Below are 26,878 nucleotides of genomic sequence, written 5' to 3'. Positions count from 1 at the left end.
ACTAACGATATAGTTACTTTTTAAATGCGGTGAGTTATCTCATATCTGATTATATATTGGCGTAATCGTGGAAACTGAATAGTAGTCGTGATTAATAATCGAGAAAGAAGTTATCGATGGTAGCTCTGTAGGGTAACTCTGTAGAACAAACTCGTTCACCGCAGTACACAAGAAATAAAAGAAAATCATATGCGAATTTGACGATATTAGTTTATTAAGTATCGAAATTGTGTATTATAATAGTTGGGTTTAAACACTAGTTATAACAAGGTGAGGGCTTACAGTAAGGCAAACAGACTATATGCTGGTAAGTGATAACATTCTAAATATAAGCACTGTTGCATATATTACCCAATTACATAAACTACCAAACTAAAGTTGTATTTGTGCCTGTACTCATACTGGCTCGCTCATCAGTTACAAAATAATCTAAGTATTACTCTTGAACGGTATATTTCATCTTATCACCAAATGACAACAATAATTGGAATTATTTCAACACTTATTTCCTTTTATAATCAAATATGATAATGCTTTCTTTTGAATTAAGAAGGTTTACTTATAACTATATATACGAGTATAAACTGAATTCTCATTTTGGAATACGATAACAGTTGCTGTGTGTAGCTTTACATATTACAAAAGCATGTCGATTAAATCTGGCTCATTTCGGTTCCCAAGATTTGTACGTGCAAGTAATGGGCAAGTTATCGACGTCGACATATCTCGATATTATCGATAACATTCACACGTAGCACACGCTCTAGCCGTCTTGTCAATAGAGATGGGTTGGCGGGTGCTTTGTTGCTATCGTATCGACTATCGATAAAGATTTTTCGACGGCGGTCCTGTCACTCAAACTTTTTTGAGTTTTTATACAGTCCTTGATATATCGCTGTGTTGTAGTGCATTGGGTAATTTGTGTCTTTATAATTAGTGTCTATTAAAAATCAAAAAAGATGTTTTTTTAGAATGAGATGTTTTTGTATACAATAAAAATCATAATAATCTGATGACTACATACTTATATAACTCTAATATCAATGAGCATACTGACCAGTCTGTTCATTACTTTTAATAAGCAATATAGTAATTGGGTATTCAATTGTATTACTTTTTATAAAATGGCCATTTGACAAACTACCTTAAATTGTGAGTTTATCCATAGCACATAATAATTACATTGATATTATTAAGTTGTGTACAGACGTGAGATATCGGAACGGTGATCTTAAATGACGGTCAAACCTTCGACCATAGATATGTTTGAGATCGTTTTAACACTCGGGTTTTAATGGATATTTCATTTGTTTTTAATCATTTCTTACGACTGTATCTGATTGTAGGAATATTTACTCATAGATGTATAGTGAGTACCAACTCACTATACAGAGTGGAATAAAAAAAACAATTGTTCAATTAAAATAATGTTTATATTATATATAACCCGAAATGGTCCTGTGGTTAGAACGCGTGCAACTTAAGCAATGATTACGAGTTCAAACCCGGGCAAAGATCATCAATATTCATATGCTTATTTTGTAATTATAATTTATCTAATGCTCGGCGGTGAAGGAAAACATTGTGAAGAAGTCTGCATATGTCTCGTTTTACAGAAATTCTGCCACACGTGTATTCAACCAACCCCGCATTGGAACAGCGTGGTGGAATATGTTCCAAACCTTCTTCTCACAGGCTGCTGTTGTTTATATTATATATCGAAATGCCGTCTTTTTTTTGGTGGTTCTTATATTTGGCTGCAAATCGTCAGGTCCTAGTTTGGATTTTGGGATGATTGCGGGTTCAAAACCCAGGCAAGCACCACTATATATATGTGCATGTGTGTAATTTCATCGAAATACTGCCACATGTACATTCCACCAACCTGCATTGGAACAGCGTGGTGGAGTAAGTTCCAAGCCCTCTCTTTAATTGGAGAGGAGGCCTTATCCCAGCAGTGGGATATTTACAGGTTGTTACTTTACTTTACTTAACTTTTACAACATTTGAAATAAATCAAAACATGAATACAACAGATTAACATATAAATGTGCTAACATTGCGCAAAGTTACTCAGTACGAAATATATTCTAAGCGGAAGTATTTTTTAAAGTGGCCACAGAGTTCAACGACCCGTTAAAAGTTGCGGACAATGGGAAAAAGTGGGTAAATTTGAAAATACAATGTCAATAGCCGGCGGCCGGACCTGCCCTACGCGCCCTTGACTTGGGATAGAGGGAGATGACCCACCCCGATAGCCGCTGCCCGCTGCCCGATGCTTCATCGCTTCATCCCCGTAAGTTTTTTTAAAGTTATGATTAATCTTCGACCATTAAGATTGTTTACTTTTTGTTTCATTGAAGCAGTCTGAATATTTACGAACGTTTCTGAACTGTATATGTTTGTACTTAATATTTATTTCTTGTGATATGTATTTTTAATCTATAGTGTTTGAATATTTTATTTTGTAAAGTTTCTTTTGAATATTATTTATTACAAAAGGTTTTTTTTATTGGGAGGATTTTTTCATGTTTTTAATATTGAGATAGAAATATAGATAGTTTGTGTTATAAAATTCAAATTACATCCCAAAATGAGATATTTTTTTGTAAACACATTCGATTTTCCCGCTAAATTTTGTGAGTAGTTACAACAGAATAAAAACGCGTTTAAAAATAAGTAGCGAGTGCAGTTTAATATCAGCTGATCGTAAAACTGTCCCCTCGGTCGGGCGGCGACCTTGAACGCGACCCCACTATTGAAATTAAAAACTCCGAGGTTACTGGCACTTTGCACTTTTTTAAAACACCCGCGGGATTTATTACAGCCCAGTGATTTGACAAATAAAAATCATAGATTTCTTTTTTTTTTTGAAAACTTTCATTATAATATTATGATTTTATTTTTATTCTATATAACGTTACTTAATTATTTTTTTATTATTTCGAGAGGTCATACAAAAAATAAATAAAATAAAATAGATTTCGAATGCGATTGCAATGCGAATTCATTGTTTGTTTGAAATATAAATAATATACATGCTTATGTATATTATCTATATAAGTTTGTATGTTTTTGTTATGAACAAAATACGAGCTCATCTTAAGCTGTTTTAATGTATACGGTTAAGTTATAAAATAAAAGAAACTACTTATACTGTAAGTATCTATCGATTATACCGAAATGTTTAAAAAAGTCTATTCATAAACGCTCTCACAAGTTAACTGGGCATATAGAGTGGTAACGAAACCAGCGGTTATAAACGAAACTACACATTGATTGAGTTCTTCAAAAACACCAATATATGTATGTGTTAGACTTATACAATAGGTCACGTAATCAATTATAAGACGTAAATAATTTCGATATAATTCGACGAATGTTATGAGAGTTTTTAATATGATATAGTACAAATTGCCATCAGATATTGACTTTAATATGGATTGACATTACACCATAAATACCACTGAAGATAATTAAAAGTCGTAATATTTTGACGTCACCAAATTTTTAAGCATGACTTTCATAAAGGTAATTTCACACATGTGTCTTTTAATAACAATTGTATTTAATTAACGCTTTATGTTTACAGTGATCAAATTAATTGTAAAATTTTATATTTTATTCTTATACAGCTAAGCAAGTATTCTTGCAGTTAAAGTTATTCGTTCATATTAGATTGTTCACAGGCGTAATGGCAGCTGCTTCAATGGCTACATTCTAATACAATCGGAGGCCAACGTCCACCACGTCCATTGATTCGGCTTTCTTCAAGAAATCACGTCTTACGCCGGAAGACAATTCGACGCGCACCACGCAACCAGAACGATAGCTGACCAAGGATTTAATACCATACGAAAATCTACCACTAACCCATTATTATAAGACTCAAATTCGAACAACACTGTTTGCATAGGCTTTCTTTAAATGCATAAGCAAATTTGAGCCTTATAGTTTTTGTGATAGAGTTCGTTATTGCTTGTTGTACTGGAAAACGTCAAGTGTGGCATTTCCAATCCTTAGTCGCTCCTTCACGGGCGAATGCAGGGGGTGTAAACGCTAAGTCACCGACAGATGATGTTCCGCCCTGATAGATGTGACTGTGAGGTGTGTCGGAGTTTTTAGATTGTTTAAACTTATCGATGCCTTTGATACGATTGGCTCATTCGAAATACGATTATGGTATTTGAAAGTATTAAAACTTAGACATAGAGATGGTATTCGAATTAATGCTATGTTTAATTTAAAATCTCATATCAATAATACAATGTAGCTATAGAGTATGAAAAGTAAAGCGCGTAAAATTTCATACAAAACAAATGAATTAATTGATTTTTAAGACATATTTCATATTAACTAGTTATCTACACAGTATTCAAATATTGTACTTAAATTCAGCAAAATATTTTTCTAGGATAGATTACATCAAGTGATTTAAAATACAATCAAATCAAATAGAAGAACGAGCCTTAAATGAACGACACAACCTTGTGTAGTAAATTATAACATTCGTAAGCGTTGAATTCTTTCACACGCGTCTACGTATGTGTAGCACATGCGTACGCGCATCTACGGAACGCTACGGATTTTATTGTGGAGATAACCTTATTTCAAATATATTCAATTGTTTCGAAGATTTTTTTTTTTAAATTTAAATCAGTTATGTCTTTTTAACAGTTTCAAATATATTGTTGAATGATTAATGCCAAATAAAAATAAGTTGACTTTATACTATATAGTTAAACGATTAATGTAGCTGGCACTTTGTTTTATGTATACTATATAAATATTATCGATGACACTAGGAAATTATTCACAGGTACAGAGAATAAGGCAGACACGTTAATAGGCTATCTAATAGTAAGCTATGATTACTCGAGTTCGTACACCCAAAGAGGTATTTCAAAAGACGTTTTTCCCATACATCGTCAATCGGCTTACTTACGAAACCTATTATGATATGATACTTGTGCCGGTAAATACATAAACACTTTAAACCAGTAGGCAAAACCAGCGGCTTCGTTCTATGAATATAATGTGTGAAAGAGAGAGTTATTATCCCTGATGGGTTTTCATTATGTGATTGTTCTTCATATTTTATTAAAGACTAAATACATAAGCGTCTTATTAAAATCGTTAATTTTATTAGCTTAATGTTTTAAACACATCGAAACTGCGATTCAATGGGTAAATGCTGTCATAATTTGTACAGTAACCAAATAATTTAATATGCAGGCCTCAATGTTAATAATCCTTATGTAAATTAATATTTTTTCTTTAAAATTGTACTCTTGACTGAAGGAAATTTTAAACCGTTATATTTGTCGCCGAATTCATTATTGACCTTGAAAAATTACCGTCAACGTGTTAAAATATATTTTACTTCCAAGGGTATATACATTACTGCACCAAGTTTATCAAATCATAAAATAAACGCTCAAATACAAAAATAATAAACTTAGTAGCGCTTTATGCTTCGTATACTAATATCATAATTCTTCTAAAGTTAGATGCAGCGAAAAATAGGTAAACTTGAAAGATAACTTTTGACTGTACACGATTTTTTATTTCCGTAAATACTGCTACGTATTTGATATCTGCATGCAAAAGTAAATCAAACATCGGTTAGCAAATAGACCGTTGAAAGATAAAACACACCGTCCCCCAATACCCGTCTAGTTCGCTACACATCAACAGCGACCAATCAAGCTTTCATTAGTACGAAACAATCAATATTCATATCCCATGCGAAATCTTCATAACTCGCAGTCGAGAAAAAACATCCATGATAGATGATCCGCCGACTGCGCCGCATTCGCAAAACGAAATTAAAAAGAACAAGCCATATCACTTAGCCGCACACAGAGACGAGGTTTTATTAAAAAATTCTACATATCTCGCGCGTCTTCGCTGCCTTTATCTTAACCCCCGCCCGCCATAAAGAGAGACGGCTGAAAAAATACCGCCGAAAGAAAGGGACGAAATAGAATACGAAAATTATAATTGCCAACTGTACGTAAATTAACACCGTGGATTTGGCTTTTGTCTCCGTCCCGTTCCTCATCGCTCACGTTATGGACCGTGTGAGGGAGAGGGCTTGTGTTTGTGTGCGGAAGAATGATTTGCATACATGGTGCGCTCACAAACACAATAATGGACATGGCAGAGGCGCGGAAAATCGAAGGAAGCGACGATCGGTGTTCCGATTTGATTTATTCGTTGCATTTCGGATGCGCGGCTGCATAATGGCTATGAGGCGGACAATTCAGATCTTTATTGAATGCGAACGTACGATTGCTTCGTTTGGTAGGTATTGGAAACTAACATGTATTCAGACTTTAATTTTTTAGTATTTATAAATAAATTTAAGAGCGCTTACGAATATTCAAATGTCAAAATAATATTTGAATAAGTTTCTTGTAGTTTTTCATGTAAACCAACTGTTTGAAATCGTTTATGATCACAATATTGTATTTAGGTTTCTCTAACTATATACAATAGTTATATGAGAAAGAAATAAAGGAAATCGTTAATCAAAATCAAAATAAACTTTATTCAAGTAGGCTTTTACAAGCACTTTTGAATCGTTATTTTACAATTAAGGGAAGCTACCACCGGTTCGGAAAGTAGATTCTACCCAGAAGAACCGGCAAGAAATTCAGTAGTTACTCTTTTTTAACATTTAAAAAATACAAAATCATGTTAATTCGAATTACATATACACATATATGTAATTCGATGACAATTAATTATATTTATAAATATAATTATTTTATTAAAAATTGTGGTTTATTGTACATCTAAAAAATTTAAATAGCGTCAAATTAACAGAAAATATAATAAAGAAGTAGTAGCAGTTCAATTAAGCGTTTTAACAAAAGCCTTATATGTGCTACAAAACTGTTCAACTTGACGTCGATGCCAAGACAACCAGTGATCTGATCTTATAGCATACCTTGAGATATTTTTCTTGAACATTGTTTGAAACAACGTTTAATAAATATATATAAAGGTACTCTAAATTATATGGTAATTTACTTTTATTTACAAATAACGTTTCAAATGATCTTCTTATTTATTTTGTTAGGGATTGGTAAAGTATGTCAAATTTGTGTTATATGTGATTAGATCGAATAATTCCTATTTATAGTGGGTAAACGTCGGTAAGTAATCCAGGCTGTGTTACCATATAATTAAATAAGAAAATACTGCACCAACATTGATAAAATCAAATCAATTTATTCAAGTAAATTTCACAAAGAAGCGTTTTTAAATCGACAACAATTAAATACTACCGCCGTTTCGGAAAGCAGCTTCTAGCGAGAAGAAACGGCAAGAAACTCGCATAGTTGCTCATTTTAAATAAACAGGTTTACAATGCTGTTGTAAATGTACAATTTACAGTAATTAGTGTCCTGGTCATGGAGCCCGAGCCTATCTCCAGGCGTTTCTTTCTAAAAAGTACTCTTTTAATGAATAATAATAAAAACTACGTAATGTCAATAAAAATCGATGAACTAAAACTTTATTTAAAGGATATACGATTCCAGATTTTTCTTCTTTAAATTGGTATATATTACGATACCTTAAATTGGTATGTTTACGGAAAATAAATACGACAATGGACTTCCCTAAATATACATAATGTATATAATAAAAGGATAAGTATACACCAAATATGTTTTTGATGTCGGTTAAATGTGTGGAAGTACGGTAATGTACCTAAAATCAAAATTAACATACATATATGTACTTTATTCAAATTGGCTCATTAAAACTTTTGAAACGTCATGAGATATACTATCTGAGATTAAACAAAGGCGTACGATGTAATACAGATATTAAAAACATTTAATAATAATATCTTTAAATGTATAATAAATATCTCTGATAACTCTTGAATGTTCTCGTAGGGAGTTGGATAGCTAGTTATTATAGTGTATTAACATGGCTTTTATGCTTTTACGGGATAAACGCCACTGATAAGACAATAGAAGTGAAACTTAAAAGTCTTTTGTTAGTTCCTTAACGTACTTACCAGTGAATAATTAAAGCTTTGAAATAAATTATTACTATTAAACCCATAAAGTAACAGCCCGTAAATTTCCCACTGCTGGGATAAGGGCTTCCTCTCCTAATAAGGAAAGGTTTGGAACATATTCCACCACGCTGTTCCAATACGCGTTGGTGGAATGCACATGTGACAGAATTTCGATGAAGTTAGACACATACAGGTTTCCTCACGATGTTTTTCTTCACCGCTGAGCACGGGAAGAATTATAAACACAAATTAAGCAGATACATATGTATAGTGGTGCTTGCCTGAGTTTGAACCCGAAATCATCGGTTAAGATGCTCGCGTTCTAACTACTGGGCCATCTAAGCTTATTCAATCACCATCTCATTGATTTAATTAAACCGAGTCGAGTAGATATAAAAATATATGTAGATATTACAGATTTAAATTTGGAAAATACCATTGAGCTTTTGTGTTCTGAATTTGCCTTCATAATTAATGGATAAGATATAATACATCCCACCATCCCACTGAGGCAATGTGATGGGATAAGTTATTATTAAGAGAAGAGGAGCCTTTTGATTAATAGTGGGATAATAACTGTCCGAGACTGGGTTATGTGTACGTGGATATGGTCAATAATTTGCAACACATAATCCGTATTATTTAAATACGTGATTCTTCACAAGTAAATGTCATAAGTCACTTCCATTTTTTTATGATATAGATGGCAAACGAGTAGGAGGCTCACCTGATGGAAAGTGACTACCACCGCCCATGGACATCTGCAACACCGGGGGGATTGCAGGTGCTTTGCCGGCCTTTAAGGAAGGCCTTAATTGTAGTATAGCAATCGCCAGTGAAAGTCTTAAAGAAAAAATAATATATTTTATTCGCTCACTCGTTGTGATCATTCATCCATTGGTGTATTAAATTCTTATAGGTGTCACTGACCATTAAAGAAATTAGTGAATTGGTTCAAGTAGGTCTGTATCGATATCAGCCGAATATTCTACTGTCAAATATCAATGGCTCATATATTCTGTCAAGGGGTAATCTTGTGTAATTATAGTACAACCATCTTTGATCTCATGTTTGGCGGCGTATAGATGAAGCACTAACCATCACGTTACCAAATTTTTCGTCATGGTATATTAAACTATTGAAAAAAATTGTAGGGATTACTGTCCTTAAGTTCTGTTCAAAATATGACCAATCTTGTTTAAAAGTTGTTACTCTTCAATTCGATTTTTTGTGACTTATAGTAATACAAAATTTAGTTTTCTCAACCTTGAAACTATTCATTTATAGTTCAATGTTTGATGTGAATTTTTAGAAAATATTTATTGTTATTAATATTTCTAAAAGTCTATTTAAATAAAGTTTATATTGATTATGGTTTGAATTAATAATTGAACATACTACTCTCAAATAAAAAAAAAATAGAATAGTGTACCCATATAATATCCTGCGATTTCTGTCACAGCAAATCTCAAAAGAGACCAGCCAACTACGTAGGGTGTATAACTATACATAGAGAAATATAAGAGAAGAATAAGAGGGTGTATACTATAAATAGAGAATTCATCAAGACTCAGCAACTGCTGAGTCTTGATGAATTCTCTATTTTCTCTTTCTCATAAAACCATAGGAGAGAAACAATCCGATGGGAGTGGAACGCGTGGGAGAACGGCTTTACGTGCTTTCCGAGAGATAGTTAGGGAGTACACAGTTTCAACTTGAAGACTCCAGGCTGTTACTGAGAATCCTTCAAAAAAAAAAAAAAACTTAATAATCCTTTATCGGCCCGACCTAGACTTGAATCCAGAACCACGGAATCTGTGGCCATATACCTCATTAGAACAGCGAGGCATATGAAACCATATAACATTAATGGAAAGCTAAAATGACTAATACTTCATAAAGAAACCAGTCAGCCAGCAAAAGTATTAACATTTAGCCTTTTTCACTACATTTCTGCGTAGTTTCAAGATATTTGTATTTTTCTAGTATTTGTTATTAAAGTAGAGATCCTTAGTCACTCGGTCCCGCAAGTATTACTGAGTACTCCTAATTGCCTCATTTGTGTATGTAATTCTAATATTTTCTCGAGAAAAATCGTATCGCGTTTTTTATTAAATAAATCAGAATTTATGAGAAATATTTAAGTATAGTCAAGTTGAAATTAATAAAGATGAATATTATTTGTAATACCATTTCTAATAGTTTTATTAAAGTTCACCTCATATATACCAGAGGTAGGTTTGATACTTGTGATGATCGAAAATATAGTTAAAGTATTTTAAGTCGTTCACAAAGCGTTAAGATTTTAAAAGTATTATATATTTTTCATTTTCCCGCCATCATTTCACAAATTTCAATTTACGTTCGAATCTGTTCATTAATATCGAAATAAGGTCAACATAAGAAATATGTACATAGACATACAACTTGAAGTGTTTTATGTATTATATAAAAGGGCTTATATACAGTCCCGTTACCCGTACATTCTACACTCGTACCGAGGAAGCGTAGCGGGCGTCGCGCGTCGCACGCAAAACAATGGCGCGGCGACGGTTGACCTCGCGGCCGCCTCCCCATGTCTTGCCTCCCGGTAGCGCCGCGTGCAATTAATATGCCGAGGCCGCGTGTAGCGCGATCGAATACACCGTGAACCTTTAACATTTTTTAAAAAGAACGAAAGTATTATAAGTCTCTTAAATTTCATCAAATTTCGTATGACTACAAAGTCAAGAATTATAACGACTTACAGGGTATTTAATATGTAAATAAAAGGATTGAATATGTTTTTGCTAAATATAAATTTTACATTTAATACTGCTTAAGTAAGTTTTTATTGTAACGTTATGTTTTCTTTGGATTAATTTATTAACTGTTAGTTCAGTATTCTTGTAATATTTGTTTTATTGCAAATATATCTTATAAAATAATATTTTTGCTTATGTTTTCAGTACTATTGTACTATACGATAAATGTATGTATTTTATTGTACCAATCTTTACTTATTTATAGAAAAATATTTTAAGTAACAAAATTAAATATCAATTGAAATTATCTAATTACAACGACCAAGCTACACCGGTTGACACATAACCCGTCCAAGTTTTCTTTTGCGAAAGAAGAGAGAGAATTTTTGATCAATAATTGTCACTGGGCGGGTTCCCTCCCGGGGGCCGGGGGGAGCGGTTACGGGTGTGGGGGGAGGGGGTAATTACGAGTGCGTTTTGTTACCGAGATGATAGGCGCGAAAAATGGCTTGCGCGTGCCTTTACGTGTCTCCTCTAGTTTTGAATATTCAAGCCGGCCTCTTGGCCTGATGAAATATTGAATAGACTGAGTAATTTATTCCCCGAGGAGATCTTTCGAACGGTCCACGTTCCGTTCGGATATTGAAATTAGGTGCTACTAAGAAAGCGTTCGTTTGACGTGTCCTACGCCTCTACAGATTGCGATATTATTTTACCTGGGCTCCGGTTATTAATGAAATCTTTTCCTTTAAGGATTGGCAATCAGTGACTCGGTTTGAGAGAGACGAATGTTCGAATATAATACAGCGCCATAATTTGAAAGAATGTTCCGAGTACAATGACGAATACCTGATATCAAACGAGTGCTTTTTGTACGCGGATTAATTAATTATTTATTGAAAACATATCAAACAAATTTTGTTAAAGTAATTCGTATATTATGATCGCGATAATACATTAGTATTTCTTCTATTCACTAAAATATATTCGACAACAATGTATTTTCATAAAAAACATATTAATTGTCAATTCGATTTAGCGCGAAGTAGGGTAAAATGTGCAAATAGGAAGAATGTTTGAGTGCGTAGAGACAAGCTATTGCACTTAGAGCTTTGAATATGCAAATTCATGCTTCTCATAGCTACCAGTGTGTCGTGTGCGGACAGCGGCTCGCGAGATCTATGGAGATTACATCATTCTAATTACCTTGGAAAGCAGTTGCGTGCACGTTTAATTGAATAGTAAGTATACAGTCGTGCCGAGATGGCCCAGTGGTTAGAACTCGTGCATATTAACCGATGATCGCGGGTTCAAACCCAGGTAAGCATCACTGATTGTTCATGTGCTAAATTTGTGTTTTTGGTGATGTATGTATGTATAACATTTGTATGTGCCTAATTTCATAGAAATTGTGCCACATGTGTATTCCACCAACCTGCATTGGAACAGCGTGCCTTAACCCAGTTGTGGAAAATTTACAGGCTGTTGTTGTTGTCGTTGTTGTTGTTGTATACAGTGGAGTGGTGCCCAGATGATAGATAGGCGAGGAGCTTTGATTTAAATACGTACCGTATTGTGTTTGACAGTTAAATAAGCCTCGTAAGGAAGTTAATATTTTGGACAAAATTTTTAACATTTAAACAAATACCTGAGTTTTTCTTATAAAAGTAAGGATTTAGTAAATTCCTTAATAAAAGAGATATATGCCCAGATGTGGGATGAACATCACGTATGCACGTATAGATTTTGGCTCTTATGCAGTTTAATATTATCTAGCTATTTATAAAAAAAAATGAACAAAAACAAAATAGCTAATATAAAAAAATATCATTCATAATAATGTCTTTGAAATGAGCAAAAGAAACGATTTAATCAAGTTATAATTTTGTAAACAGTATTTCTATATATATATATATATATATATATATATATAGATTATATAGATGTTTAATTTTACGACAATCGGTTTAATTATTTATTCTATAATTACTTGACAGGTTAATTACGATTTCTATCGTAAGTTCAGTTAACTCGTGTTTGTCTGGGAATTATGATGAGTCTAGTGTTGTAAGTATCGATGAATCATACGATTACAATCCACTTCGTCAGTTTGTAACACCTTCTATTATTTTAATTACTTGATTCAATGATTTGTAATAAGTTCTTACATTTCTCGATAGATGGCGTTATTTTTTTTTTACGTTATCCATGATACTGATGTAAGATGTTAATTTAAATAATTTGTCATTGGAAAGATTAGTTATTTATTAATGATTCTGCTGTTATATGATGTATTGTCGACGTAATGATTATGTTAAATGTCATAATAACTTAGAATATTTACATTATTTTGAATGTATAAATTTGTTTATATATGATTTTCTTTTTTAAAAAGATTTTCAACAATTGACAGCTCTACGCATTGCTATGTTATTTATGAACCAAATCCTAAGAAGAGGGTGGTTAATGAATAAAAAAATTCCGTTTTTTTCATAGCACAGTGATTAGTTACCCTCATAATTAACGTGGTGTGTGTGCGTGGATATGATTGTGTGTATGTCGGGGGGGCATTATGAGTCGCATGTGACATTTCGCGAGGGACGATATATTTTGGTATTTATTGAGTTATAAACAAATAATGTTCCCCATTTTTTGATTATTTCATACTATTCTACATACATGTCCCAATAGTGTTCTATTTTTCATTTAAATTGGCGAAATATATCTTAATCGAAGAAGATGAAATCCTCGTTACTGTTATAGATATATTATTTATATTTTTAAATTTGTGTTAATATAAAATTACCCTGTAGCAGACATACGTTACGTATATTATAAAGTCTTGATAGATAAATAGCGTGAAATATGAAGTAGAAAAGTATTATATTTACATTTGTAGTTTCTGCGAACCTTATTGTTATGTTACAACAACCTTTAATATGGAGGCAATGTCGCAAAGGCCATCAAATATCGTCGATAATTGGTTTGACTTTAAATTAACTATGTAATTGTTTTTCTTAATTACTTTCTAATATTATCTCATCCTATTTAATATTACAAACAAATCTTACATTCTAATAAATGTTGAATTTATTTATAAGAAAAGTAATTAAGGCTAATAAGTTCAAATAACAATAACGTACTTACGTCAAGAGTAGATTCTCAAAACCGGCGCTGTTCTCCCCAGCTCGGTGTAACATAGCCGCAAACGGCGTGTCAAGGTGAACCCCAAATGAAATCGGCTAAGTATCACATACATATAAAAAGAATAAGTGTACTGCCTGAAGAAATGGGGGCTTTCTTACTTTTGCCTCCCTTCAACGTCGCATGTCAAAAATATGTTGAACTATGAGCTCAAGCATCGAAACGTCCTTGTTACCTACTTTAGAACGACACGTGACAGGCAGGGTAGCTCAATTTAAAACGGCTCTCATTCAAGTAGGGATGTAAGAGTGACTCAAGTTAAATTAAGAATGTGGAGCTCGTATTTTCTTTTACTTTTTTCACTCACTTTGTTTGTTGACGGAGACTTTTTTGACATTGTGGACTTTGTTTGCTCCTTCCTTTTTTAATTCTTGAGGCGTTCATGTATACACACCCTTATGTTACATTTCCTCGTATAAGGTGCCTTTGGAATATTTTTTACGACGTATTAAGGGATTTTGCGAAGGAGAGGTGTGTTTTTTGGATTACTACCTCTTTGAAGTTCCTGATTAAGGTTTAGGTATAAGGTTTTACGGGATGCGTTGTGTTTACTCTGGCAGGGGTTTCTTAATATATAAATAATATTACATACTGGATTTTCTAGTTACGGTAAACCAAATTAGAAGTCATTTGCCATAAGACTGGTCACGATTTCCAAGAAAACAAATCACCGCTGATCAGAAAAAGAGCGAGGAATTAATTAAAAAAAATATATATTGCAGCTATTTGTTTTTTTTATTTGATTTTGAATCTTATTTCGTACGGTATAAAGTTTGAATCTAAGGTTATTTTTTTTTGAAGCGACCATTGTGACGGTCAGGTGGAGCGTGTCGCGAACCGTCATTTTAGAAAAAGTGTGTGACGTCGCGAGAAGCACACGTAGGCCTAAATAAAAATACTGCAACGTCGAAGACAAAAAAATAGGTTTACGTCCGATTAAGATTGGTTGACTTGTCTCGCAATTTTTTTACAGGCTTTCGGTTGCGATCTATATATATTATTTATACTAACTTTCTATTTAACGTTTCTTATAAATTATAAAAAAGGAACACGTTTGTTATACGAGGCGACTGATGGGGAAATACCTTAAGTTCCACATACGACACAGATCAACGAGTCCTCATTAGCACAATATAGTTTTTCTTATTAAAATTAATCATTTCGTTGTTATATAGTATCAAATTTGTGTAATAGTTTAGTTTCATTTAGCTGAGATGGCCCAGTGGTTAGAACGCGTGCATCTTAACCGATGTTTGCGGGTTTAAACCCAGGAAAGCACCACTATATATATGTATGTATGTGCCTAATTTGTGTTTATAATTCATCTCGTGCTCGCCGGTGAAGGAAAACACCATGAGGAAACCTGCATGTGTATTTCATCGAAATTCTGACACATGGGTATTCCTAAAACGAAATGGTTTTTTCGAGTCCTACTGCTGTAGAAAACGTAATTCGTTTAATCATTTCTATGAAGGCGTTTTGTCAAGCAAAGCAATCGGCGGTTGTTATCCTGATTGACCATTGATGTATGTTTGAGTATAAATGTATTTGGTATATTTATTTATATGTATATTATCCTAAAACTTTTTAAGACCCGCGTTGCATTTTCTTGTATAACTTTTAGATATATTGAGTGAGTACGTTTTAGTACGGTATAAAAATATCGCATCCTCGTTTATAATAAATATTAGAGACAAGTTTATTCAAAATAATATAAGAAGATTGCCTCTAACTGCACAAATATAAATGATCTGTAGTAAACAATTCGAATGGCTTATCAATAAAAACATCATCGAAATAAGTGCGTTTAAAACAAAAGACGTAAAATATGCTTTAAATAATTAAATATTACGTGATAAATATTAACATTTGTTACGAATAAGGTTACTTCGAAACAAATCGTGAAACTTTTTTAGTACTTTAGTTTGGGGATTTTAAGGTTGTCTAGTGGTGCTTAGAGAATTTCGTTAAGGTCCGCGGGCTTGTATTAAGTTCAGTCACGTTTAGAGTTAGCGGCTCCAATTGCCACTTAAAGTTTGTGTTGTTATGTACTCGTTCCTTTAGTTATTAATATTTTAAATGTCAAAATGAGTCCGTTTGTTTGCCCTGTATTGAAGTTCAACGTCTCGCAACTGATTGTGACATTTAGCTGATGGTTATACTGATGATGAGAAAGCAAAGCGATCCCACGTGACTGAATTTGTCTGAAAAAAGTATGGTATATTACTTTAGTCCTTTTAAAATATTGATATGCAACCTGACAGATAGGTAAGTAATCTGTTTAGGTATAATTTTCACCCATATGTCATTAAACAAGAGATTTTCTTTATTATATACAGAGTTAAATAAATCATGATGGTAATGTATACGGGCGTTGGTGCGAGCTATTACCTATCTAAGGAGGTAATCATTTTTAGGAGAATTCTTACTAATTCGAAAATGAATAATTTGTATGGTTTTCAACGATATTCAAAACCAATTTATGAAGATCCATGCTCTTTCTTGTTTTTTGAAATAAATGAATAACTCTCTTAGTAAGTTTCGCTTGAACAGCTCTTTATAAATCTACGTGTTGAGTATTAACGCAAATATGAGTGTATTGGTTTTTTTCTTAAACCGCAACAGGCAGGTGTGTGGAGCGGACCGTGATTCCTCAATCACATCGGAAGGGGCAGGAAATTTGCGGTCGAAACGCCTCAAGAGGAAAGGATCTAAGACGTCATCATCGGTGTGAAGGTCATTGAAGGGGTCAATCCTCGATTGATATCTGTCGGTAAAATATACAGACACCTTTTTTTTAACGTTGGTAGACGGATAAACCAATGTACCACCTAATGATAATAAGTGGTCACTTCTGCCCATTAAATATATTGGCTTAAATGTACCGCCAACCTTAGGAATTGAGAAGTAATGTCCCGTCCCTGTTGTGACACTGCCTTAATCGACTTTTATACTGGAACACAAAAATTTTGCTGTTTGGCTGTTGACTATGTATATATTTTCTTTGTACGATTGTGTTAAAAATACTGAACGTATCGGTATGATTATGAGCAAACGATATTTCGTTATTAAATTATGCTACATTTTGAATTCCATTGATCGTTCTTTCTTTCTGAAGTCGATATAAAGGCGATACACTACATTTGCGATTGTATTTGCATGTTAATAATGAATCCATAAAAAATATGTAAATTAATTGTGCTCAAACTAAACCTCAAAATACAGAACTATAAACATTATAAGTTTTCAAAGACTTCAAGAGCAAAGATATCTGCTTCATAATGATAATATGGCTAACTATAATACAAGATTGAATCGATTTATTATGACGGTTTAACCGTGAATACTTAAGCATAATGTAGTTGTAATTTGCTGAAACTTTTATACTTAAAAAAAAAAAACAAATAATATTAATATTATACAAATAAACAAATAATAATAACATAAACAAATAATAATAATATTGATAATAACATTTGCAATATATCAAGTATTGGAATAATGGATTTACATATTGTCAAATAAGGAAGAATTAAAAAATAAATGTATTTATTTTATCGTTTATATTAAAAGACCCGCTAATCTTAAGAAATTGTTGTAATTTTTTATCACTTCGTAGAATAAATATAACCATTATCACCATTTTATGATATCGTCATGGGGTTATAGGTCTGGCCAGTTATCTTCTCAGCAATATTGTGTAAGCAATCACAGTTGTCACAAGATCATTTCAGTTAGAAGACGTCTCAAACATTAAAAATATGAAGATTGTATACTGTTTCTGTCTTATTGTGAATATATTACTGCTTGTTCATAACAGTGATGCTGGATTGGTCAAAGGGATAATCGGTTCAATACACGACGCTGCTCACAAGGTCCGTGAAGATATTCATCAGACATTCCATCCCAAACAAGAACATAAAAAGGAAACAGTTGATGTAGTTCACGTTGCTGATAATAAAAAAGCTGCGGATAATAATCAGTTAGTTTTCGCTACAACATCTACTGTTGCTACTGTAAATAAAGAAGCAAGTAAGGAACCGACTGGTTTTGTTATGCCGAAGGATGACGATGAACCCAAATTCGTCTTTGCATCGATGCCAACGACTGAAGCTACGGTGAATATTTCTTCGACCACTGTTAAAGATGGAAGAGAAAATTTCGCTGGTGGATGTTCAACGGGCTATGAACGAACCGCTGACGGCCGATGCAAACCTACTTTCTAATTAAAAGTGTCTATTGAAAAATTATACCATTTGCCATTACAATACTTATGGTTGTTTTTTTTTTATAATTGAAATACATTTTGAATAAGGAATAAAGTAAAGTCAAAGTAGGTCTTATATTTAAATAGAGTAAAAACTATTTTATCACGGCAATTAATCTAGCTTTCAGTACGTGTGAACACGGCCCGTTCACTATCAGCTATTAATTGGCTCTGAAAATACTCATAATGAAGTAACAGTGTGGAATACGTGACTTGAATAGTTGAGAAATATATATAATTACAACTAAACGGAAATGCAATGATTTGAAACTAATTTAGAGAAATAAAAGCGTAAAGTTCAATGAACTATTTAGAGGTTACGGTATTATTAATGTTTATCGTAAGGTTACCAAATTGCAAAATATACAAAAGCATTATTAATAAGTATATTATGTTACCAGTTGAAAAAAAAAACGTATTTAATGTCTTACATTGGTAAAGTAATTCATTTCAATTTACATAAAGCTGATACGAATCCAAACTTGACTATAAAAGTACTAGTAAAATGTTATACCGGTAGGCTCATATTTCATAAATAATCATCAAATACATTTACTATAGAAACATGGTTACTATCTACCTTTTGGGGATTTTTTCGCGCCGGATGATAAAAAAGTATTAAGTTTTAATTTTTCATTAAAATTTATCTTATAGTCAAGTTTTTATTGTTTATTTATCTGTGGAGATAACATGTATAAGCTGTTTGCAAAAGCTATGATGACTACTTTAGCTGTTTTTTTTTAGGGTTTCAGATTCGAATTGGGACTATTAACTATTGTGTTAACAACGTGTTTGCTTTAAATTTATTTCGCCATACGTAAATTTAAATAATATTCTAAGCTAGTTTCATTTGGTTTGACACATTAAATATATTTATTCAATTCGATTGTCATTCGATGATTCGATCATTTCGATTAATCGATTCGTCAACATTTCGATATTGAAAATTGCAACATAGTAAATATAAATCAGACGGGTCATGGTGACTAAATAACATGAGACCAATTTTTCTACTAAATCAAATTTAGTATTGCATAATCGATGTTCACATTAAACTTTTCATATGTTCGTGCGTGCCGCCGCGACCGATGCTATCGTCTGCTTCGTTATTAATTATAGAAGGCCAAGGAAGGGTTTGTGCATATTACTGCTGTAATTTATCGTCGAAATACCGACGATACGTGCTGATACGTATTCGGTGTTCCGATTTTTACGAGTCGGAACACGCGATTTCGAGTTGTTTCGAATGTATCAAGTTGATATGTTGAGTTCTTAACTATGTTGGTAAATTATCATAATTTGAACAAACGATACAAATTCGTTCGTTTTTCTTTTTATTTTCTTCAGTATTTGATGGTTCTGGACTGGTTCCATTTTTTTTAATGGTATAGGTTGGTGGACGAGCAGATGGGCCACCTGATGGTAAGAGGTCACCATCACCCATAGACAATGACGCTGTAAGAAATATTAACTATTCCTTACATCGTCAATGTGGCATCAACCTTGGGAACTAAGTTGTTATGTCCCTTGTGCCTGCAGTTACACTGGCTCACTCACCCTTCAAACCAGAACACAACAATACTGAGTACTGTTATTTGGCGGTAGAATTACTGATGAGTGGGTGGTACCTACCCAGACGGGCTTGCACATAGCCCTACCGCCAAGTGCAATGTGTTCATTCTTTTTCATTCCCAGCGTCATATATTATATACTGTCAAAGATAATAACATGAAGTTTTCGACATATTTTCGGTTTTTCGGTTGAATGACAGGCGATTGTTTAAATTAAACACCGGCTACTCTTTTATAATAGTTTAATAATTTTATTTGAATATTTTTCTATGATAATAATAAACCTAAATGTGAAAGTCATTATGTTTGTTTGTCTTGGTAAGAACTTGAAGTTTATCGAAAAGTATGAAGCAGTTTGAGTCCAAAGGACGGACATTGACAATTTTTTTTTGGAAAATCTACAATCACCCTCCCCCCTCCTAAAATCGAACGAAGTCGTTGATGAAAACTTGTATGTGTATATTCATAATAAATTTCTAGTAAAAACTTTTTATTGAATATTTATCGCCCCACTGTTTTCCCCTCGTTCACACTAACAAATCATCACGTGTGCTTATCAAATCGTTATAGTTTGGTAGTTTTAGGTCTAAATTACAAACAAAAAGGTTCTTCAACTTTCAGTTACGTGACTTCCTATCGTGAAATTGTGAACATCCCAACTTTCAACCTTGTTTTCATTAAAAACTTTAAATATTTGATAGTTTGATATTGAATCATATTTACAGTGCGATAGGGATGATAATGCCATACAGATATAATGAAAATAATAAATAATTAGTGTTGTATAACATACATAAAGGTTTACCGTCAAATTTGGAGCAAGCTGTAAACCGTAGAAAGACTCAAGTAGAAAAGATCATAATATTATGTCGTGCTATATTAGTAAATAAATATGTTAGTCTGCATTAAAATAGGAAGAGCAAAATGTACAGGTAATTGTGAATGTCTTTATTTTACAGCTTCGTATAAAACTTTTGCATCCTCTATTTTGTCTTATTTTATTCACACTTTATGAATAAACTAGACGCCATACTTATGTATATTAATATTATAAATGCGAAAGTATGTAAAATATATAAATCTGTATGTTCTTATGTGTGTAAGATGTAAATCTTTAAAATTGCACAACGGATTTTGAAGCGGTTTTTTTAATTGATAGAGTAATTCGAGAGAAAGGTTTTTATATATGTATAATACATGCACAATATAGTAGAAAAACAGTGATCATTTTAAAGGTTTCTAAAGTAATGGCGTAATTAAACCAATTTTTTACGCTTACATTGCGTATGCTGGCTGAATCCTATGAGACAGATCAAAATAATGTAGTACAGTATGTATTTTTTTTTCGTGAGATTGGTGGCAAACGAGCAGGAGGCTCACCTGATGGAAAGTGACCACCACAGCCCATGGACATCTGCAACACCAGGGGGCTTGCAGGTGCGTTGCCGGCCTTTAAGAAAGGAGTCCGCTCTTTTCTTGAAGGTTCCCATGTCGTATCGGTTCGGAAAAACCGCCGGCGGAATGTATGTGTTGCACTGTCTAATTACAAAAAATCTGTTAACATTATAAGTCTGTAGTATATTTTGTATCAACATTACAACCATGCGATGCCGGCCATCTTGTATCAGGAACAAATTACAATGTTCTGCAGTTTTCTCGAAATATATGTATATCCAATTGCTAGCCAGTAGTTACTGTTTAAGATCAAAACCGAGATAGTATCATATTTGATTAAATCAACTTAATTTCAGCCGACGAGTTATCACCGAGGGCGTTTATGCTAAAATATGTTTCCGTTTGTAATAAATGGTGATAATTGGACACTATAAGCAATAAATAACTAATGGAATTCAGATAAGCCATAAATGTTGTAACAGGTCGACGCTGGCAGCTTACTTGATGAATGAAAAAGCACATTCATTTCAAGATTCCATAACGATAATTCATATTCGAAATTCGAATAATACTATAATATTTTTTTTCGAAAATAGAACCAGGCTATTTCTTTTTTTGAATTTGCTTGGAAAATCTATCTAAAGAAATTGATATGAGATACTTTTCTCTCTGTACTAATGAAAGCGTGGCATTTTGACATTTCAACAGCACTCGATATTGTTTTTGATTTGACAGGAGCATATGGAATACTGTTTTTAGCCAATGACGTGACGCGTTATAATCTTGTATATGTTTCCGTGGCATACAGAATATATTGATTGTAAGACTGGACTGTTAATATTCGTTATATACGTCACTCTATAATTGTAAATACCGTTAGATTATAATCTATCTAGCGAGATTGTAAACTGTCACAAGTTTGTGAACCGTAACACATTGCTTTAAATTAAACGCATTATTTTCCGGTAAATTTTAATCTATCGAAGTGAATTTCAGTTAAATTATAAAAAATGTAACTTAATAAAAAAAAATATTAATTTTATTTTAAAATGAATCACGGATCACAGTTTACTGTCTTGCAAGATTAAAATTATACTTATATTTATAATTTCGCAAAAAAAAAACACAGAAATTATTTGCATTATTTGTTCTTTACAATTTACCTACAAACACTTTATATAAGATTTATTTTGTAACTACCTAGGTGATATTTCTAATGTATTTTAAATATCTCAACTTTCTGGGAGAGTTGTTTATCCTTAACACAAGTTTTTTAATTAGCCTAGCTAGGATAGCCAATACTTGATCTGTGTTTCCTTTGATGACCGTGTTATACTACATTGAGAATTTTGTCGTAGTTAAACCATTTAACTGTTTATAAAGATTATTTTTGTATGGAATAAATAACGGTGATGTATATAATATGTATCTATGTACTCAGATGTTACACTTTTAGTATTTATCTAGTGACAGAAGGTTTTGTTTACCAGAATTATTTTACCCGTCTGGGTAGGTACCACCCACTCATCAGTTATTCTACCGCCAAACAACAGTGCTTAGTATTGTGTTCCGGTTTGAAGGGTGAGTGAGCCAGTTTAGTTCCCAAGGTTGGTGGGGCATTGACGATGTAAAGATTAGTTAATATTTTTTACAGCGTCATTGTCTATGGGTGATGGTGACCACTTACCATCAGGCCCATATAATCGTCCGCCAACTTATACCATAAAAATATTGTTATTTAAAGTTTTTTTTTTTATTAAATTATCTCTATTTTTTACTAAGAGCGTAAAGCGTTACAAATGAATTGATTTCTTTTTATATCACATGTATAACAGAATACACTGAAATTATATACACTGCAAAGATACTTTGACCTTTAAGTAACGCGATTATTTAATCCCCGTATCAGTGAACCAGTGTAATGATTCATAGGGAAAATATTGTTCAATAATGTACGTCAATAATTTGTTCTTAAATAAAATGTGAGCTGTGCTGGCCCAGTGGTTTGAACTCGTGCATCTTAACCGATGATTGCGGGTTCAAACCCAGACCAGCACCACAATATACTTAATGTAATGTACTTAATTTGTGTTTATTAAAACAATATTATAATTCATCTCGTGCTCGGCGGTGAAGGAAAATATCGTGGGGAAATCTGCATGTGTCTAATTTCATCGAAATTCTGACACATGCGCATTCCACCAATCAGCATTGGAACATGGTGGAATATATTCCAAACCCTCTCCTTTATGGAAGAGAAGGCCTTATCTCAGCAGTTGGAAATTTACAGGCTGTTACTTTACTTTACTACTTTAAATAAAATGACTTGTTTTTGTTACGTTTTGTTATGGAAGATATACTCCAAGATAGATTATTATTTCTAAGTCACTCTTATTAGTCCTTGATCGATATTCTCAGTACGGCGATCCGAATCGAGAACGGTAGCCGATCGCGAAATTCACTTAGAGCATCGGACGAGCCTGGAATAATTTAACCAATAACAATCCTTCAGCTAATTTTAGAAGCGAATGAAAAATTCGAAGTGTTCTGTATGATGTATTCTGTTAGTTGTTTCATATAAAAAAAAAGAAGAAAAAAAAATAGTAAACACAAATGAAAAAAGAGGTTTTAATCATGACAAGATAAGAAATAATTTGGAATTATTAAATAAAAAAAATTATATTAAGTCTTTATTCTCATTTACAATAATCGTAATTGTTAATATTGATTTTGATCAATGACGATTTGAATCAAGTATTGATTGTGAATAATTAGAATATTATAAAACAGTGCATTGTATGAGTCTATTGAATAGTAAGCCGAATAGTATATTAAAAAAGTCAGTAAAAAAACATAAAATAAGCAACCAGAGCTCTTTTATATAACAAAGTCATATGACCTAATATATACATTTCTATAGAAACGTGTATATTACGTTTTCATTTATGGTTTTGTGCAAGCTGCCTGAATAGATATGAGCCACTTGTCAGATATTCTACCGTCAAATAGCAATACATTGTATTCTTATGTTTCGGTTTTAATGTTCCGTTAGGATGACCACTATAACATATTATCGTAGTAATTATAAAAAAAGTAATTATTTCGTATATAGTGACAATAAAGTGATATAACATCGCAGATCTATAAAGTATCAAGATTAATTATAGAAAGTGTTTTCGGTTAAAAGTCCTCTCTTAAATACGATACGTGAAAAGTTCTAATAGCAGCGAAAGGTGTATTTATATATTTTTTCAGAGAAAAATCATTTATTTTTCATTTTAAATTTTTAACAAATCGGCGGACCCCTTCCACTTCTACTCGCTTCGCGCTGGTAAAGCAATTTGTGACGAAGTAATGTCTGCGTGATCAACTAAGTCACTGTCATGAATTTTCTTAGTTACATTGTTTAATGTATTAAATAACTTTAATATGTAGCCTTCAACACAACATGTACATATAGTAAATTGGACTGTTTGTAATATTAAAACTGCTTTTTACTAAATGCATTTGCATGTATACACGGTACGTGGTTATACCAAATTTTATTATTTTTAAATGTTGTTCTGGAACTGCTAGACCTATTTTGACGGGACTTTCTTGGCAGAAAGCTTATCTAATAAGGAGTAACTTAGGCTTTAGCATTAACTAACTTAGTTAAGGCCTTCTTGTTAATAATTCCTTTTGGGTATAGTTTTGTGTTTCTATTACAATACAATATACTTCCAATGAGGGAGTAAGATTTACCGAACATTGTTTACAGTTAATACGTAATACCTATGTTTAGTTTGTAATTGCCTAGTAGTTAGATGCGCATCTTGACCAAAAATTCCTTATTCAAATCCGAGCAAGCACTGAATTTGCACTTATCTTACATTTGCTCACAATTCATCTTATTTCTGCGGTTCAGGAAAACATTGTGACTAAATGTGGTTGTGAAAATATTTTCCATTAAGGCATCTAGCAGTCCGCATTGGAACAGTGTAGCGCAAAAGACCCTACAACGTTCTTCTCAAATCAAAATAAGTTTTATTCAAGTGGGCTTTTACAAGCACTTTTGAATCGTCATTTAACAATTAAGTGAAGCTACCACCGGTCCGGGAAGTAGATTCTACGGAGAAGAATCGACAAGAAACTCAGTAGTTACTCTTTTTCATCATATAAAAAATACAAAGTAAGTTAGTTAATACAATTATTTAAATTTAAATTAATATAACCTGCCTGGAAGTCAACGGGTATTAATTCCACGGTTTTTTATTATATCCAAAACCTTGTATCGAATAATATGCCTTTTTTACCAATATATTTTTATAAACGATTTAAATTTACGAAACGGCGTAGACGTCAATTTTATCACGTTACTTTTTTTTTAATATATAAGTACACAAAGACAAATTGCAGGTAAAAGTAAAACTGTAAGGCTACCTCTAAACGAATACGTAAATAGGATCAACAATTAATCATGTAATTTTGATGTTATGTTGCAAACGGACGTTGTACATTAGAAGCATTCATACTAGGTATTAACTTGTCGTTGTGTGGAGTCTAATTAGCGACTGCGGTTAACGGCAACATTTAAAATCTACCTGTATTTAAATACAGTGCGAACTATAAATATTATACGTACTTTGAATATAATCTAATATTGATAAACTATATTACGAAGTTAAGGCATTTTTTAAAGGTTAATCGCAGGATATAATAATAATCTTTATTTGAAAATATCAGCATTACAGTATTTACATCAAGTCGATTATATATGTTATCACTTTACTAATTTAATTAAAACATACTACTATCGACAAATGAAATAAGATTCAGTAAAAAAAAAAAATTAAATCTATCGCGGAACTACAAAATTCATCTTTAAAATTCTTGAATACATAAATTAGTATGAATATATTATAAAAGTGTTCATATAATATGTCTCTATCTCGAAAACAAGGAAACTATTTAAACGTTTAACAGCCTTATTTGCATCTATTTTATATATAATATTTAAGTAACGCCAAACATACCACCTGATAGTAAATAATCACCGTTACATATAATATACATTAGCGCACATTACACCATCAATGCCTCACCAACCATGGTATTTATGTTCCTTGTGCCCGTAATTAAACTGGCTCAAATCGTAACATAGAAATACTAAATCTGTATTAATGTTTGGCTCAAGAATATATCCTTACTAATATTGTAAATAGAAAAGTAACTGTCTGTTACCTTTTCAAGTTTAAACTGCTGAATCGATTTTGATGAATTTGAATTTAGTACGGTGATATTTGAGTCCAAGGGATGAATGGGATAATCTTCTTTCGTTACCCTTGAAGATGTTAGATTGAGGTGAAAGTTTGTGTGCTATAAAGTATCAAATATTTTGCGCCGGTAAAGACCCCGGTCCTATGTCTTTGAACTTATGTATAACTATAGTCAATTTGGTAATATTGTTGGTCTGTCTTTAATTCCCGTGCGTAATAAATGTTTGCATGAAATTCAGATCAGAACAGTACAGTGGAATCCATTTTTGCCATTTTTGCTTAAAAAAAAACTTTAAAATTGTCTACTGAAATTTATCTAATATTCATAAATATTAACATAATGTAATATAGCTGAAACGGGTATATAACAGATTGTCAGCTTTCACGTCACCCAAATG

General features: G+C 32.5%; 1 protein-coding gene across 1 annotated transcript; it reads left to right on the top strand.

Moving 5' to 3' along the window:
- Positions 1-17,690: 17,690 nt before the first annotated feature.
- LOC124536803 (growth-blocking peptide, long form-like) lies at positions 17,691-18,259 on the top strand. The gene has a single exon (XM_047113407.1). The coding sequence runs from the start codon at positions 17,751-17,753 to the stop codon at positions 18,213-18,215; it is 465 nt and encodes a 154-aa protein (XP_046969363.1). The 5' UTR covers positions 17,691-17,750; the 3' UTR covers positions 18,216-18,259.
- Positions 18,260-26,878: the final 8,619 nt, after the last annotated feature.

Source organism: Vanessa cardui, chromosome 17 (assembly GCF_905220365.1).
Source record: "Vanessa cardui chromosome 17, ilVanCard2.1, whole genome shotgun sequence".
NCBI lineage: Eukaryota > Metazoa > Arthropoda > Insecta > Lepidoptera > Nymphalidae > Vanessa > Vanessa cardui.
This window is presented reverse-complemented; position numbering and strand designations above follow the sequence as displayed.

Coding starts and splice junctions, on each gene's coding strand:
- LOC124536803 (XM_047113407.1), top strand. CDS start 17,751: ATGAAGATTGTATACTGTTTCTGTCTTATTGTGAATATATTACTGCTT.